General features: G+C 48.0%; 1 protein-coding gene across 3 annotated transcripts in view; it reads right to left on the bottom strand.

Moving 5' to 3' along the window:
- RAD17 (RAD17 checkpoint clamp loader component) overlaps positions 1 to 13,925 on the bottom strand; it is a 1,130,765-nt gene that overhangs the window by 779,227 nt on the left and 337,613 nt on the right. For all 3 annotated transcript variants that reach the window (XM_069627538.1, XM_069627537.1, XM_069627539.1), the window contains one exon: positions 9,664 to 9,800. In XM_069627538.1, the coding sequence (XP_069483639.1) occupies positions 9,664 to 9,800 (137 nt within the window). The remainder of the gene's footprint in view (positions 1 to 9,663; positions 9,801 to 13,925) is intronic.

Raw genomic sequence — 13,925 nt, 5'->3', positions numbered from 1 at the left:
TGGCTTAATAAAGCCCAGTAGTTTAGAGTAAATCTTAGTTTATTTGGAAAAATGTCAATAATGCATTCACAATTGTATTATACATAGTGCACTTCACCAATAGGTTAAGATTTAACATACAATGTATTGATACAAATAAATGTGGCCCAAAGCATTGTCAATTCTCTTCTTCAGGGGTGAAAATTGCTTTCAAATGTAATCTACAGAAAGAAATTAAACATACATTTCTACTATTTAGATATAGTGTACACACATGAAGTTCACAGCGTTAAACCACATCCCCACCAACTTCCCTTTTGGGGATTTGCCCTCGATTGCCCAGACTTTAATGGCATATTGTCATATGCCTCCCCAACTTTTTAGTAGATCCAGTTTAGTTTCTCTTCAAGATCCGAAAAGGGACACATACAAACTACTGATACGAGGAAGAGAACAGGAGTAATAAAGATGAAACGCAACAGTCTAGATGTTAGGAAACAGGTCACTGGGCCGGCAAGTTTAAATACAGGATGAACCCAGCTGACAGTGGTGAACGGAAGAAGAGTCGAGGGAAGGAAAGTCGAAGGGCAGACATGTGAAGGAGCAGGAAAAGCGAAAGCCGCAGACGCGGGTTAGCCTGCTGGCCAGGAACGCAGCTGAAAGCCACATGAAAGGAAGATGCGCTGCCACAGATAGAGATAGACCCAACTTCGGAGAGAAGAATAAGGTCTTCTTCGTCTGGACTGATACAAATTGGGTCACTCCCAGTATATCTCTCGTTCACGTCTCTTTGTACTGATTTTACAATATTTTCTCTTGACCGAGATGAGTATTCTAATACTGCTTCTCATTCACACTCCTTTCTGGTATCGTTACTTTCTCTCGACTGTGACGATTATGAGCATTCCAATAATGATTCTCATTCACTCCCCCCTTGGTCTCTCGTTGTCCCCATTACCTTCCATTCTTAGGGCCAACGTTACTGGGATTTTCTGTCGTGGAGGGTCAGCTCCCTCTAACTTTGCGTCTCGTGGCCTTTTGCCTGCTTCTCTGCTGTCCTGTCTGATCATCTTAGATAGCAGTATGGCATTTTGTAGACCAGCTTGCCCAGTCTGCCATGACAGAATGGTTTCAGCACTGTTGCAAGGACCCTCGGTCCACCACAAACCTCCCATGGTCACGCCACCAGCCTCGCGCTCTTTCGCTCTGATTTGGGACGCCACACGTCCAGCTCCACTTCTCCTGGCTTCCTCGGTACCTACTGTAACGCGTCTGTCACTTCTCGCAGCACACTGCGTGTCTTGCCTCTGCTGCTCACTGGAGGTAGTGTTCGAACTTTTTTGAAACCCGTGGGCTGTCTCTTCACCTCGCCAGGCTCCTTTCCTTTTTGGACTTGCGTGGTCATGGGGCCTTCCCCTGCGCAAGCCTTTGTTCATTTTTCTCTTTCTGCTGCGGATTCTCCTATCCTCCATACATCCTCTTCATCCCAGTGGAATGGGAACTTAGAGAGCTCTTCTATTTCCTGTTGGCAATAACACATTCTGGTCTTCACGTATATTTTCACCAAAAAGGTTTGAAGATGTTATTTTGGAAGGTCCTCTAGGGAGTTCCTCACAGGGACGGGAGTCTCGGCCCCAAAGAGGGAGGGTCTCCTGGTGAGGTCTCTCTCACTCTAACCCCAAGGAGGGTATTGCGGAGCAGGATCCCCTTCCGAGCCTGACGGAGGGGGGAGAAGGGACCAATTCCTGCAATTCGTCACAGTACATATTATTTAAAGTTTCAAAATCAAGTGCATTTTTAATTTAATAGCTACAGTGTTCCATTTGTCTGCAGGGCAAGTAAAGCCACAATTACATTCCATCTTCCAAGTAGTGCATCCCAACGTGGTTCTAGAAGCCAAAGCTGTACCTAGGTTGCATGGAAACACTTTCTTCATTTCATTTTCATAAGCCTTTATTCGATATAAAATCATTAGGCTACAATCGACAGTATACAACATAATAAATTAAAACAAAGACATTTCAGTTTAAAAACAACAGTTAATAAATAAACAAAATAATCTAAATCCGGGCTTAGATAAGAATGACAGCATTAGTAATATATTTATACCTGTCCAGAGGTCCAAGAATGCAAAATTCATAAAAACACACAGTACATAATAAAGCGCAAGGTGCAATGCACAACCTAGCTTAATGCAGTGAAATGCATATACTTTAGCAAAATCACTCGTGGCCTGCTCCCAACGATGAGCAAATCCTTGTGAGTCAGGCCTGGTGTAGATACATCACAACAAAATAGACCATATTTAGATTTTGCATTGATTTATACAAACTCATTCCCTGGACTCCCCAACGGACTCCAAATACTTTAAATAAATGTTTCAAATAGCTAGATCTCAGGTTCTTGTAACAAAAGCAACAGCATAAAATGGACAAAGATTCTTCTAGCAATTTGAATACAGGGCAAAAATCTATTCCGTTGCACTTCAGAGTACTGATAAACGTAGCCACATAGGGTGTTTAAATAAAGTTTAGGCTCAAGTGCTCGTGCATGAGGCGGAACAATAGCATTCAAATATTCTTCATAGCCGAAATCAGGTTTGCATTCAAGATACAATTTCTCTGTTGTCAACCGGCTGCAAGCAGACTTCATCCTGCTCCATGCAATGGATGTTGCTGTATCCTTAATCATTATTTTAGAGCCCATGGTTAATGTATGCAGATTTCTCCCATAAGGAGCCAAGGACCAGGTCTATCAGATGTTTCTTAATATGTTGGACCATGGGAGAGATTGGCCACCCTCCAGGGACAACATGCTTTAAAGATTCTCTTTATCTTTCTAGCACAGGCGTACACCAAATCAGGGCTCAGTATAGCACAGGCTTCAATATAACTACTTCAACTATAGGCCTAATATTAATCTCCATATGGAGCGATACAATGGCAGTATTTTGCGGAAGTAGTAATAACGTTTTCAAGAAAACGTTTTCAATGATTGTAAACTCATGGGAGTTATTGCACCCCCAGAGCTCTGCCCCATATAGGGACCAAGATTTGGCCTGTGCATTAAACACCTTAATAAATGGTAAAGTCGCTCCACCCCATGGCTTTGGAAAAACCTTCTCACAACCAAATTGTGGTATAAAATTGGGGTGGCCTTTGCAAGATGGGATGATCAAAGGCAGTTCCATGACAAGACCGGAGGCAAGCATTATGCTTTTCTTCTTTGTTACTGCCAAACATAGCAATTCAAATAACCACTTTTTACTATCAAAACTTTTTTTTTTTTTAAAAGAACTTTTTTAAAGAACATCTGAGAGAAAACAGTCTGAAACTGGGCTCCACTACAACTCCCATGAGGCTCTCTGCTATCTGTAGTCCCTGCCTCAGTCTCGCCCTCCAATGATATTGCCCCAACTGGTATAAACTCCTCCTGGCTACAGATGCCTTCCTCTTCTTTTTTGCTGCCAGACACAGATAAGTGACATTTTGATTCCATTCTAGTCAAAACAAACAGACTACATTTAGCATACTCAGCGTTCAGGGCGAGCGTGTAATTGTCACTTTCTAGCACGTTAAGCAGTATATGGCATTATATTTCAAGCGACCGGGTATTACTCAAGCGCAGCATTCTGGGTCGCGCGTGTACTCCGAACTTCCATTCTTTTAAACTCGCTCGAGCGCGGTTCAGAGCGAACAGAGTCGACATTCCTTATGTGATACACAGAGGGGAAACAGCCCGTGAGCGTCATCGCTAGAGTTTGGGCTAGTTTCCCCTCCGGTATCCCTCAGCCGTCATACGCGATCATTCTGAAGCGAGCCGACAGTTGAACACGGCTGTGGCGTCGCTCAATGCAAGCCCAGCGCAAGCGCGTGCATGCGCATCCGCACGCACTGAGGCCATTTCGGTTTTCCTCACATATTAACGGCTGCGCAGCTCACAAACTCCTGGGCTTTCACCTGGCTCGCACTCCCAACCAGAGGCATAAAAAAAAAAAAGGAAAAAGTTGAAAGGAGAGGGAAAAGTTGAAAGCAGACAGAAGTGCTACACACTGCCCCTTTCAAACGGCTGCTGAGCTGAGAGGTCAGGAGAGTTTCCCTCCATTCCTAAGTGACTTCCGCTCATAGGAATTACAGAACAGCGCCAGACAGAGGCCAAGAAAACTGGGAGGAATACGAGGAGCAGGAGTGCTCAGGGAGTACAACCCATTCAGGAGAGATTGTTAGCTCTCGAGAATATTTTGGGCAGTAATGCTGGCTTACAAGATCCTGATAAGGGGACCTCCACTAAGCCTCTGGATGACTCTAATAGGGGGTGTAAGGTCACCCGGAAAAGGAAACACTTCTACCCCCCCCTCCTCACCCCCCGGGTTCTATTAAGGGGACTAGAGAGAAGCCCCTGGAGGCAGCTGATGCATTCCTCAGGCTAAAAGACGCCTTCATGGCAAGATCAGCTATGCCCAGCCTCCCCTCCCTACCCCAGGGGAAGAAAATATATGCTGCTTTGTCATCAGAAGAATTTGATCATGAAGAAGAGGGTGACAAGTCCCAAATCTTAGATAAGGTACCAGATCATCCCAAAGCAGCAGGTATCACTCAAGCCAGCATAGTGGAAGGTACCCCTGAAGATGCTATTTCTGATATGTTTGAACCAGATTCAATCCGTCATCCGTGATCCACTGAATGGACCCCGTCACCTAGAGTGGCGGCCTATATGGCCAAAAGAATAAGGCAGCAGGTAGAGAAGGAGACCAGGTTTAGACTTGGAGCCGAGTGTCCCAGGCCAGAGCTCAGTGGCAAAGCATTGGAGACTCCCGAGCTAGATCCCAAAATGCTCTCCTTTGTCTCCAAAGCAAGCAAAGACCTCAGGAAAGGCATGGACCGAGCGTGGCGGTCCTGCCAAGACAAGGTTCTTGACCTATCGGGTCCCACTGCAAAGATAATGGACTTGGCAGAAAGGTCCAAAGACACGGGAGAACCAGTGGACCCCAACATCCTTGCAAACTGGGCACAGCGCGGCGTTTGCATGCTCGGAAACACCAACTCAGCCATGTCGGCAGAGAGAAGAAAGTCCATGCTACTTAAAATAGACGCCAAGCTAGGCAATCTAGCCTCGTATGAGGCAGGAGAGGGCGTCCAGGGGCTCCTCTTCGGCGACACCTTTGTAAAAGCAGTGCGCAGGTTTGTGGGCACCTACGCCACTCTAGAGAAAGCTCAGTCTTCGATCAAAAAAGTATTCCCTGGACGAGTTTTTGCCGGGGCCGGTCGATTCAGAGGCCGTTCGACGAACAGAAGGCCACAGGGACCCAGGGCCCAATACTGGGAAACACGCCAGCAAGATGCGTTCTTCCCGAATCAAGGTAGAGGATTCAGAGGAAGAGGCTATTTCAGGCACCAAGGTAGAAACACAGGTGAGAGAGCAGTGCGAAATACCCACCAGTGGGGGGCAGGACGCAGCTATTTATGCACAATTGGCGAGAGCTTTCGTCAGATGCCTGGATTCTCCAGACAGCGGAGGGCTACCAGCTAGATTTCATGAGCTTACCGGTCCAGGAGAAACCTCTGCCACGCATTATAAGCTCGGAGGAGGACAGGCAGCTACTAGACAGAGATTCAAACACTAGCAGAGAAACAAGCGATAGAAAGAGCACAGCCTCACTCACTAGGTTTCTTAAGCAACATGTTTTTAGTGCGCACGAAAGGGAAGTTGCGGCCGGTAATCAACTTAAAGGAATTGAACAGCTGGCTAGTTTACAAGCACTTCAAGATGGAAGGAATCCATCTCCTGGCCGACTTGCTCCAAAAGGAGGATTGGCTAATGCGGCTAGATCTGAAAGATGCGTATTTGAGCATTCCCATAGCACCGCAATACCGCCACTTCCTCCAGTTTACATGGAGAGCAGAAGTGGCAGTTCAAGACACTTCCATTCGGCCTCGCCTCAGCCCCTTGGGCGTTCACCAAACTGATGAGACCCCTCGCGGCAGCGCTGAGGGACGAAGGCCTGCGAATGATAGTATATCTAGACAACATACTATTCATGGCAGAAGACAAGCACTACAGCGACAAGTGCAATTGGCGATATCCCTAATATCGAGTCTAGGATTCCTAATAAACTACAAAAAGTCAGAGCTGTCTCCATGCAAGAGAATATAATTTCTAGACTTTATGACAGACACAAGGAAAGCCACCTTAGAATTGCCCATTGCAAAGATCAGATCAATAAAGAGAGATCTGAAATCGACTCTGAGGAAGACGGTTATATCGCTTCGGAATCTAGCCAGGATAGTTGGATTGCTAGTGGCATCCATCCAAGCGATTTTCCCGAGTCCCCTTCACTATCGAGCTCTGCAAAGACTCAAGATAAGGTACCTACGCAAAGGGTGGATATATCACAAGTCAGTTACTCTAGACCAGGAGAGCAGATCAGAGATCCAATGGAGGCTCAGCAACACGGAACCCTGCAACGGGCGCTCCATATTCGGGGTAAGACCAGAAATGATTATAGAATCAGATGCCAGCAGATCGGGCTGGGGTGCAAGATGTGGTCTAGTAGAGACTGAGGGAAAATGGTCTCAGGAAGAACTAGAGTTACATATCAATTGCCTGGAACTTCTAGCAGGCTCCTTCGCAATTCAAGCTTTTTCCAGGGAGAGAGCGAAATGTTCTATTCTCCTCAGAATGGACAATATATCGGCAGTTCGATATATCAACAAGCTAGGAGGGATGAAGTCCAAAGTGCTAGCGGAATTAGCCAAGGATTTCTGGCACTATTGCCTGCAAAGGGAGATAGATGTCAAAGCAGAATATCTTCCGGGGGCGAAGAACGCAGTAGCGGACTGGAACTCCCGGTACCTCACAGACTCGAGCGACTGGAAGGTTACACACATCGGTCTTCGAGAAGTTACAATGGAGGTGGGGTCCGTTAGATACAGATCTGTTCGCATCAAGGCTAAACTCCCACTTCCCAAGTACTTCAGCTGGAGACTGGATCTGGGAGCAGCCGGGACGGATGCTTTCCTGCAATGCTGGAGAGGTCACACCCATTATGCCTTTCCCTCCTTCGTGATGCTGGCGAGGGCACTAGCCAAGGTCCGCAGAGACAAAGTGGAAGTAGTTCTAGTGACACCAGAATGGAGATCGCAAGCGTGGTTTCCAGTTCTGATGGAACATTCCACGGATTTCCCGCAGAAGATTGTCCACAGAGCAGATCTCCTAGTAGATCCGAGAGGCATGCCTCATCCCCCGATTCAGAGCAATAACCTCAGCCTAATAGCGTGCAGAGTTTCAGGCGCAGATGGTGCTTGTCAGGCCTTTCAGAAGAAGCTACAGAGCTCATCAAAGTATCGTGTGCTCCATCCACAATCGGGAGCTACAGTTCCGCTTGGCAAGCTTGGGAATTATGGTGCAGGGGGAGGAGTATTTCTCCCTTTTCAGCTCCTATAGAGTATATACTAAGTTGGCATATATAGATCTGCTATTTCAGCAGGGCACGAGTTAGTGGATGGAAAGCCTGTGGGGGAGCATCCAGCAGTAGTTCGATTGATTAAGGGCGTCAAGATGACAAGGCCTCCAGAACTGAGGCACTCAGTACTGTGGGACGTTAACAAGGTGTTGCACCTATTCGAGCAGTGGCCAAGGAACGACCTATTGTCAAAAAGGCAGTTATCTGGGAAGCTAGCTACCCTACTCTGTTTAGTCTCTTGCAGAAGGGTATCTGACGTAAAGGCGCTAGAAATTGATAGAAAGATCTTCTACCCTGAAGGTATAGCGTTTAACATTGCGCAACAAACTAAAACGAATTCTAAGGTCATCTCTTATCCTTACTTTCCTGATAACAGTAAACTATGCGTTGCCAAATGTATTAAATGTTACGAAGCAGCGACAGCAGCGGATAGGCCATGCAGAGTAAAGCAATTGCTCATAGCGACCAGGAGACCTTTTAAGGCTGTAGCCTCAGCTACCATAGCTAGATGGGTTAAAGAGGTCATGGCTCAAGCAGGCATAGACATTTCTGTTTTCGGAGCTCAATCGGCAAGAGGATCTATGGCTTCAGAAGCGATTACCGCCGGAGTTCTGCTGCAGGACATTCTGAAGGCAGCAGATATGTCTAGTGACTCGGAACTTTCTATTTTAAGCCTGTGGAGAATATCGCCATGGCAGTGATGCAAAGCTTTGAACAAGCATAATGCTTGCCTCCGGTCTTGTTATACAATGAAGATTGCCAAAGCGCACAGCGCAGGAAGTCTCGATTCTATTAAAGAAACGGAGGCAAGCATTATCCCTCCGAGGGAATTCAGTTAAGAAATTAATGACAGAAGTTGATTATCTAACATATTTCTTTCAGACGCAGATATGATGAGAGAACAAACTCCCCTGCCTAATGCATCATCTTTCTTTTATTTAAGGGGAAGAGCAGAAAAACTCTCGAGACTAGCGTGAAGGCATGACAGGGATGAAGTTCAGAGAAGAAAAGGACAAGCAGCAAAGTATTTCTTCATTCTAGGACCTACACCAGGACACTTGAAAGTTTAAGTCATCAAAAAAGAAGAGGAAGGCACCTGTAGCCAGGAGGAGTTTATACCAGTTGGGGCAATATCATTGGAGGGCGAGACTGAGGCAGGGACTACAGATAGCAGAGAGCCTCATGGGAGTTGTAGTGGAGCCCAGTTTGAGACTGTTTTCTCTCAAATGTTCTTTAAAAAAGTTATTTAAAAAAAAAAAAGTTTTGAAATAAAAAATGGTCATTTGAATTTCTGTGTTTGGCAGTAATAAAGAAGAAAAGCATAATGCTCGCCTCCGTGTCTTTAATAGAATCAAGACTTCCTGTGCTGTGTGCTTTGGCAATCTTCATTCTCTGCTAATCGTAAAACCAGGTAATCATATGAAGCTACCTGCATCAGACTATTATCCTCTGCTTCTATGATCAGTAGATGAGGCTTGCAGTGAGAGGACTGGAAGGTCATTGCCTTATTTTACTGGTATTAATCTCCAAGACCATGCTCTTACATTTCCTACCAAAAGCCGCTAAAGTCAGCCTGAGGCTCAGAGGTTTCATAGACAAGAGTGCTGCATCATCTGCAAAGAAGAGTGCCGGGGGCCTATCCGTACCAGCATAGATGGGTCCATACAGTGTTCAGGGAGCTCTCCAATACGTGATTAATGTACACACAGAAAAGCAGGGGGGGGGGGGGGCAGAACGCATCCCTGGCCGACACCTTTCTCAACATTGAAGGAACACAACTCCTCCCCGGCCAGACCCCAGTGCACACTTTCTTGAATATGCTACATTTACATGAAATTACAGTAATGCAGTAAGTGCCAAATGCAAATGTGCTTTTGTAAAATTGGCATCAATAAACTTAAAACTGGGCTTAACTCATAAGGATCTTCATTAAAGATATCCAAGATAAGATATAGGTGTTTATTACACTAGTTCAACGTATTTGGCTTATTTGGTCTCGGTAAAACAGTGGAGGGAAGATTTGTAATTCCGGTTGATAGACATCTCTTTTTAAAAAGGGAAACATTCAAGCTGTCCAAGTTCCCAATTTGCAAGTGTCAGAATACATGACTGCCTTCACAACAATTCTTAGCCGTTCTAAGTGTATGCCTGTGCAGTCTTTAATGCTTTTCAGGGTTTTCCTTCCATTCATTCATGAAGTACATTGAAGAGAAGGTTCTTACCTCGACCAGGATAAGTCTCTTGTCTATCTCTGCGGGCTGCCCAAGCATCTGCAGTTTATTATACTTGTTTGCTCTAAGCAGAAATTCTTGGAAAATAGAAGTCTGAGATTGACTAGTAAACGATTGAAAGCTTGATCCTGAAGAAAGACAAATAAATTGTGTTTCACCACCATACTTCTACTCACATGCTACACTGAACAGCTATTTTCACAAGATTCGACATCTCAAAACGTGGCAGCTTGCACAGACCTTACACGAGGAAATGCCTATCACTCAATTATATTTAAGTTAGCAATGAGTTTTGTGTCCAGACTCATACAGTAAATGACCAGGCACTTTGAGAAAGCTCTTTGAGAAAGTTGTGGAACTCGGACAGGACTTCAAATGTTTTTTATACGTCTAGGAAATCTATGGCACATGAAGCAATTAGCATTACTTTGAGCATAAGAAGGTCACAAGTTATTACAAGGAAGCTGAAAGTACGGTTTCCTTTATTGTCACAAATATTTGCTTTTTTATTTATATTTCGCATATAGACTTCAGATATATATAATAGTTAAACAATTTCGAATTAAAACATAGTGCACATACTTCATCTATAAACCTTCAGCTACATCAGCAGAGACAATAAAAACATTCCAACCTAAAATCAATTTTCAAGTTTCTTCTATAAGTTTAACAATTTGCTGCCATACACTATAAAGTGCTAAGTGCAAGTAATTATTTTTAGAATTTAAATAAGGAACAAGTTACTTACCTGTAACTGTTGTTCTCCAGCATGGGTCTGGCATGGATTCACATGCTCATGAATATTCCCCGTCGTCAGGCCGGGAATCCTCGGTATAGAAAAAAATCAGTATCAGTTTCGTTTCTGATCTGTCTGTCTTAGTAGTAGTAGTAGTAGTAGTAGTAGTAGTAGTAGTAGTAGTAACCCATCACTGGTCTCTGGGTCATACTGCCCCCCAGCCAATGACTGCCCTCTCCCTAAGCCCCGCCTCTGGCAGCCATCCTCAGATTTGGTAGCACGTAAAGTGGCAGTATGACCAAGTGAAGAGCCGCAGAGGGGTAGGTGGGAGGGTTCGCATGTGAATCCATGCCAGACCCATGCTGGAGAACAACAGTTACAGGTAAGTAACTTGTTCCTTCTCCAGCATGGGGTCTGGCATGGATTCACATGCTCATGAATATAAGAATACATAGCAGTATACACATGCACAACCACGGGAGGTGGCAACAGGCTCAACATTAAGCAATACCAAAACACTCAACATTAAGCATCTCTTACCTCCTCACCAGGCTCACCTTAAGCAAACAGGTTGCACAGCACTGCTTGGCCGACCCTGGACACCACCCTGGAGTCCCGATCGACGCAGTAGAATCTCGTGAAGGTGTGTGTCGACCTCCACGTCGCAGCCCTGCACATGTCGAGCAGGGGCACACCAGAAAGGAACGCCGTGGTAGCAGCGATCGCTCTGGTCGAGTGGGCTCTCGGACGGTCGGGCAATGGGCGGTTTGCCAACCGGTGACAGTGCATGATGCAGCCGAAGAGCCATCTGGAAATGGAAGCCTTCGAGAGAGCCTTCCCTTGATTCACAGGTCCAAAGTTGACAAATAGCTGTGATGTCTTCCGAAAACTCTTTGTGCGGTCCACGTAGAACTTGAGCGCTCTAGCGTCCAGCGAGTGCAGAGTCCTCTCAGCCGGCGACGAAGGTGACGGGAAGAAAACTGGCAACACCAAGGGTTCGTTGAGGTGGAAGTCCGACGGCACCTTGGGCATAAAGGATGGGTGCGTCCTCAGCACCACCCTCGTGTCGTGAAAAGTCAAGTATGGTGGCTTGCAAGATAGGGCCTGGATCTCTCCCACTCGTCGTGCGGATGTGATGGCCACGAGAAAAGCGGTCTTCCACGACAGAAACTTCAACGGTGCCGAATGCATAGCCTCAAATGGGGCCCCCCATGAGCCTGGTCAGCACCAAGTTGAGCTCCCACGCCGGGGCAGGGGCCTTCACCGGCAGGAATGATCGGAACAATCCTTTCATGAATTCCTTCACCAGCCGATGAGACCACAAGGAAGCCCGTCCCGTAGTCCTGGTGTATCGTGAGATGGCAGCCAGATGTATTTTGATGGAAGCGTGAGCTAGTCAAGCCTTGGCCAATGACAGTAGGTACGGCAGTACTTGAGGGGCCGTAATCCGCAGAGGGTTAATCTTCTGTGCACGGCACCAGACAGAGAACCTCTTCCATTTATGTCCGTAGCACTTGAGAGTTGAGGACGCCCTGGCCTTTGCAAGAACCTCTCTGCAGTCGGCCGGGATGTCGTACCCTCCAAACTCTAGCGCTGCAGGAGCCAGGCCTGCAAGTTCAGCGACTCTGGGTTGTGATGAAGAATGGCGCCTCCTTCTCTGGAGAGAAGATCCGCTTCCGTCGGCAGCTTGACTGGTGTGGACGCTGACAAGTCCAGAAGGTCCGGGAACCAGATCTGTCTCGGCCACGCCGGTGCAACGAGGATCATCCTGCACCGGGACCTCTTGAGCTGGTTGATGAGCCGGAGCAGCAACGGCAACGGAGGGAACGCATAAAGAAATAGGCCGTCCCAGGGGAACGAGAAAGCATCGCCCATGCTCCTCGGCTGGGGGATCCTGCTGGCGAACCTCCGGGACTTGGAGTTCGTCGCCGTCGCGAAGAGATCGATCTGGGGTTCGCCCCATCGACGGAAGAGTCGATCCACTTCATCCTGGCGTAGTTCCCACTCGTGGCACGAGCGCAGCTCCCTGCTGAGTGAGTCGGTGATGGTTTTTTATTCCTGCCAGATGAAAAGGCACCAGAAACATCCCTTGGGCGACGGCCCAATGCCACAGATCCTGGGCTTCCTTGGATAGGGCAGGGGATCTGGTTCCGCCCTGCTTCCGGATGTAGAACATCGTGGTGGTGTTGTCGGTGAAGATCCTCACCACCTTGCCCTTGAGGGATGGAAGGAAAGACCTGAGGGCCCAAAACACTGCGCGGAGCTCCAAGATGTTGATGTGGATGACTTCTCCTCCGGGAGCCAAAGGCCTCTCGCGTGAAGATCTCCGGAGTGCGCTCCCCAACCTTCGAGGGAGGCATCCGTCATCACTGTCACCTGGTGAGCTGGGGTCTGAAAGTCCGTGCCCGCCGACAGATGAGAGCGGGTACCCCACCACCGGATCGCCTGACGGAACGTCTCGTTGAGTGGGATCCTGTCCTCGAAGCTGCCCGTCGACTGGACCCAGCGGGCATCGAGGAATTCTTGTAAGGGGCGCATCCGAAGCCTGCAAAGGCGCATCAGATAAATGCAGGAGGACATCATCCCTCCCTTGATAGATCTTACCCTGGCCATGTCTGCGGGCAGCAGACGCTGCACCTTGCCCAGGATGGTCCTGGTCCTTTCCTCCGACAGCGAGGCCAGCCACGCCACTGTGTCGAGCTTGGCTCCCAGAAACAGGGCGACTTGCGAAGGGACCAGGTGGGATTTTGGAAAGTTGATGGAGAACCCCAGGTCTGTGAGCAGCTGGACGGTCTTCGCAGTGTGCTCCACGGCGAGCTCCCTTGTCTTTGCCCGGATGAGCCAGTCGTCCAGGTAGGGGTAGACGTGGATCCCCTGCAGGCGCAGCCGCGCCGCCACCGGTGCGAGGCACTTGGTGAACACCCTGGGTGCCGAATTCAATCCGAACGGGAGGGCCTTGAACTGGTAGTGCCGCCCTTGGACCACGAACCTGAGGAACTTTCGGTGTCTTCTTAGACTGGGGATGTGGAAGTACGCATCCTCCAAGTCCGACGACGACAGGAAATCACCCTCCTCCAGCTGTCCCAGCACGTGCTGGAGGGTGACCATCCGGAACTTCTGAGCCTTGATGTATTTGTTCAGTCGTCGCAGGTCCAGGATGGGACATCATCCTCCTGTCTTCTTTACGAGGAAGTACCTTGAGTAAACTCCGGAGCCCCGAACCCTCTTTGGGACGAGCTCGATGGCACCTTTCTTGAGCATCGCCCTTACTTCCAACAGTAGTTGAGGGACGTGATTTTCCTTCCTGGCCACGGGTGGAACGCGAGAGCACTTCCTCTGAAACTCGAGGGCGTGCCCTTGGGCCAGGGCGTCCAGCACCCAACGGTCGGTGGAGATGGACTCCCACACGCTGACGAACCTCGTCAGCTGGCCTCCCACCGGGGTGCTTGGGCGGGGGCCCGACCCCACGGTCGGTTCAATCCTGTTTGGAGGCCGGCTTGCCTCCTTGACCTCCCCG

The sequence above is a fragment of the Ambystoma mexicanum genome, chromosome 6p, assembly GCF_040938575.1.
Source record: "Ambystoma mexicanum isolate Mex_15411 chromosome 6p, UKY_AmexF1_1, whole genome shotgun sequence".
In the NCBI taxonomy this organism is placed as follows: Eukaryota; Metazoa; Chordata; class Amphibia; order Caudata; family Ambystomatidae; genus Ambystoma; species Ambystoma mexicanum.
Note: the sequence above shows the minus strand (reverse complement) of the source record. Positions and strands in the feature narration are given on the sequence as shown.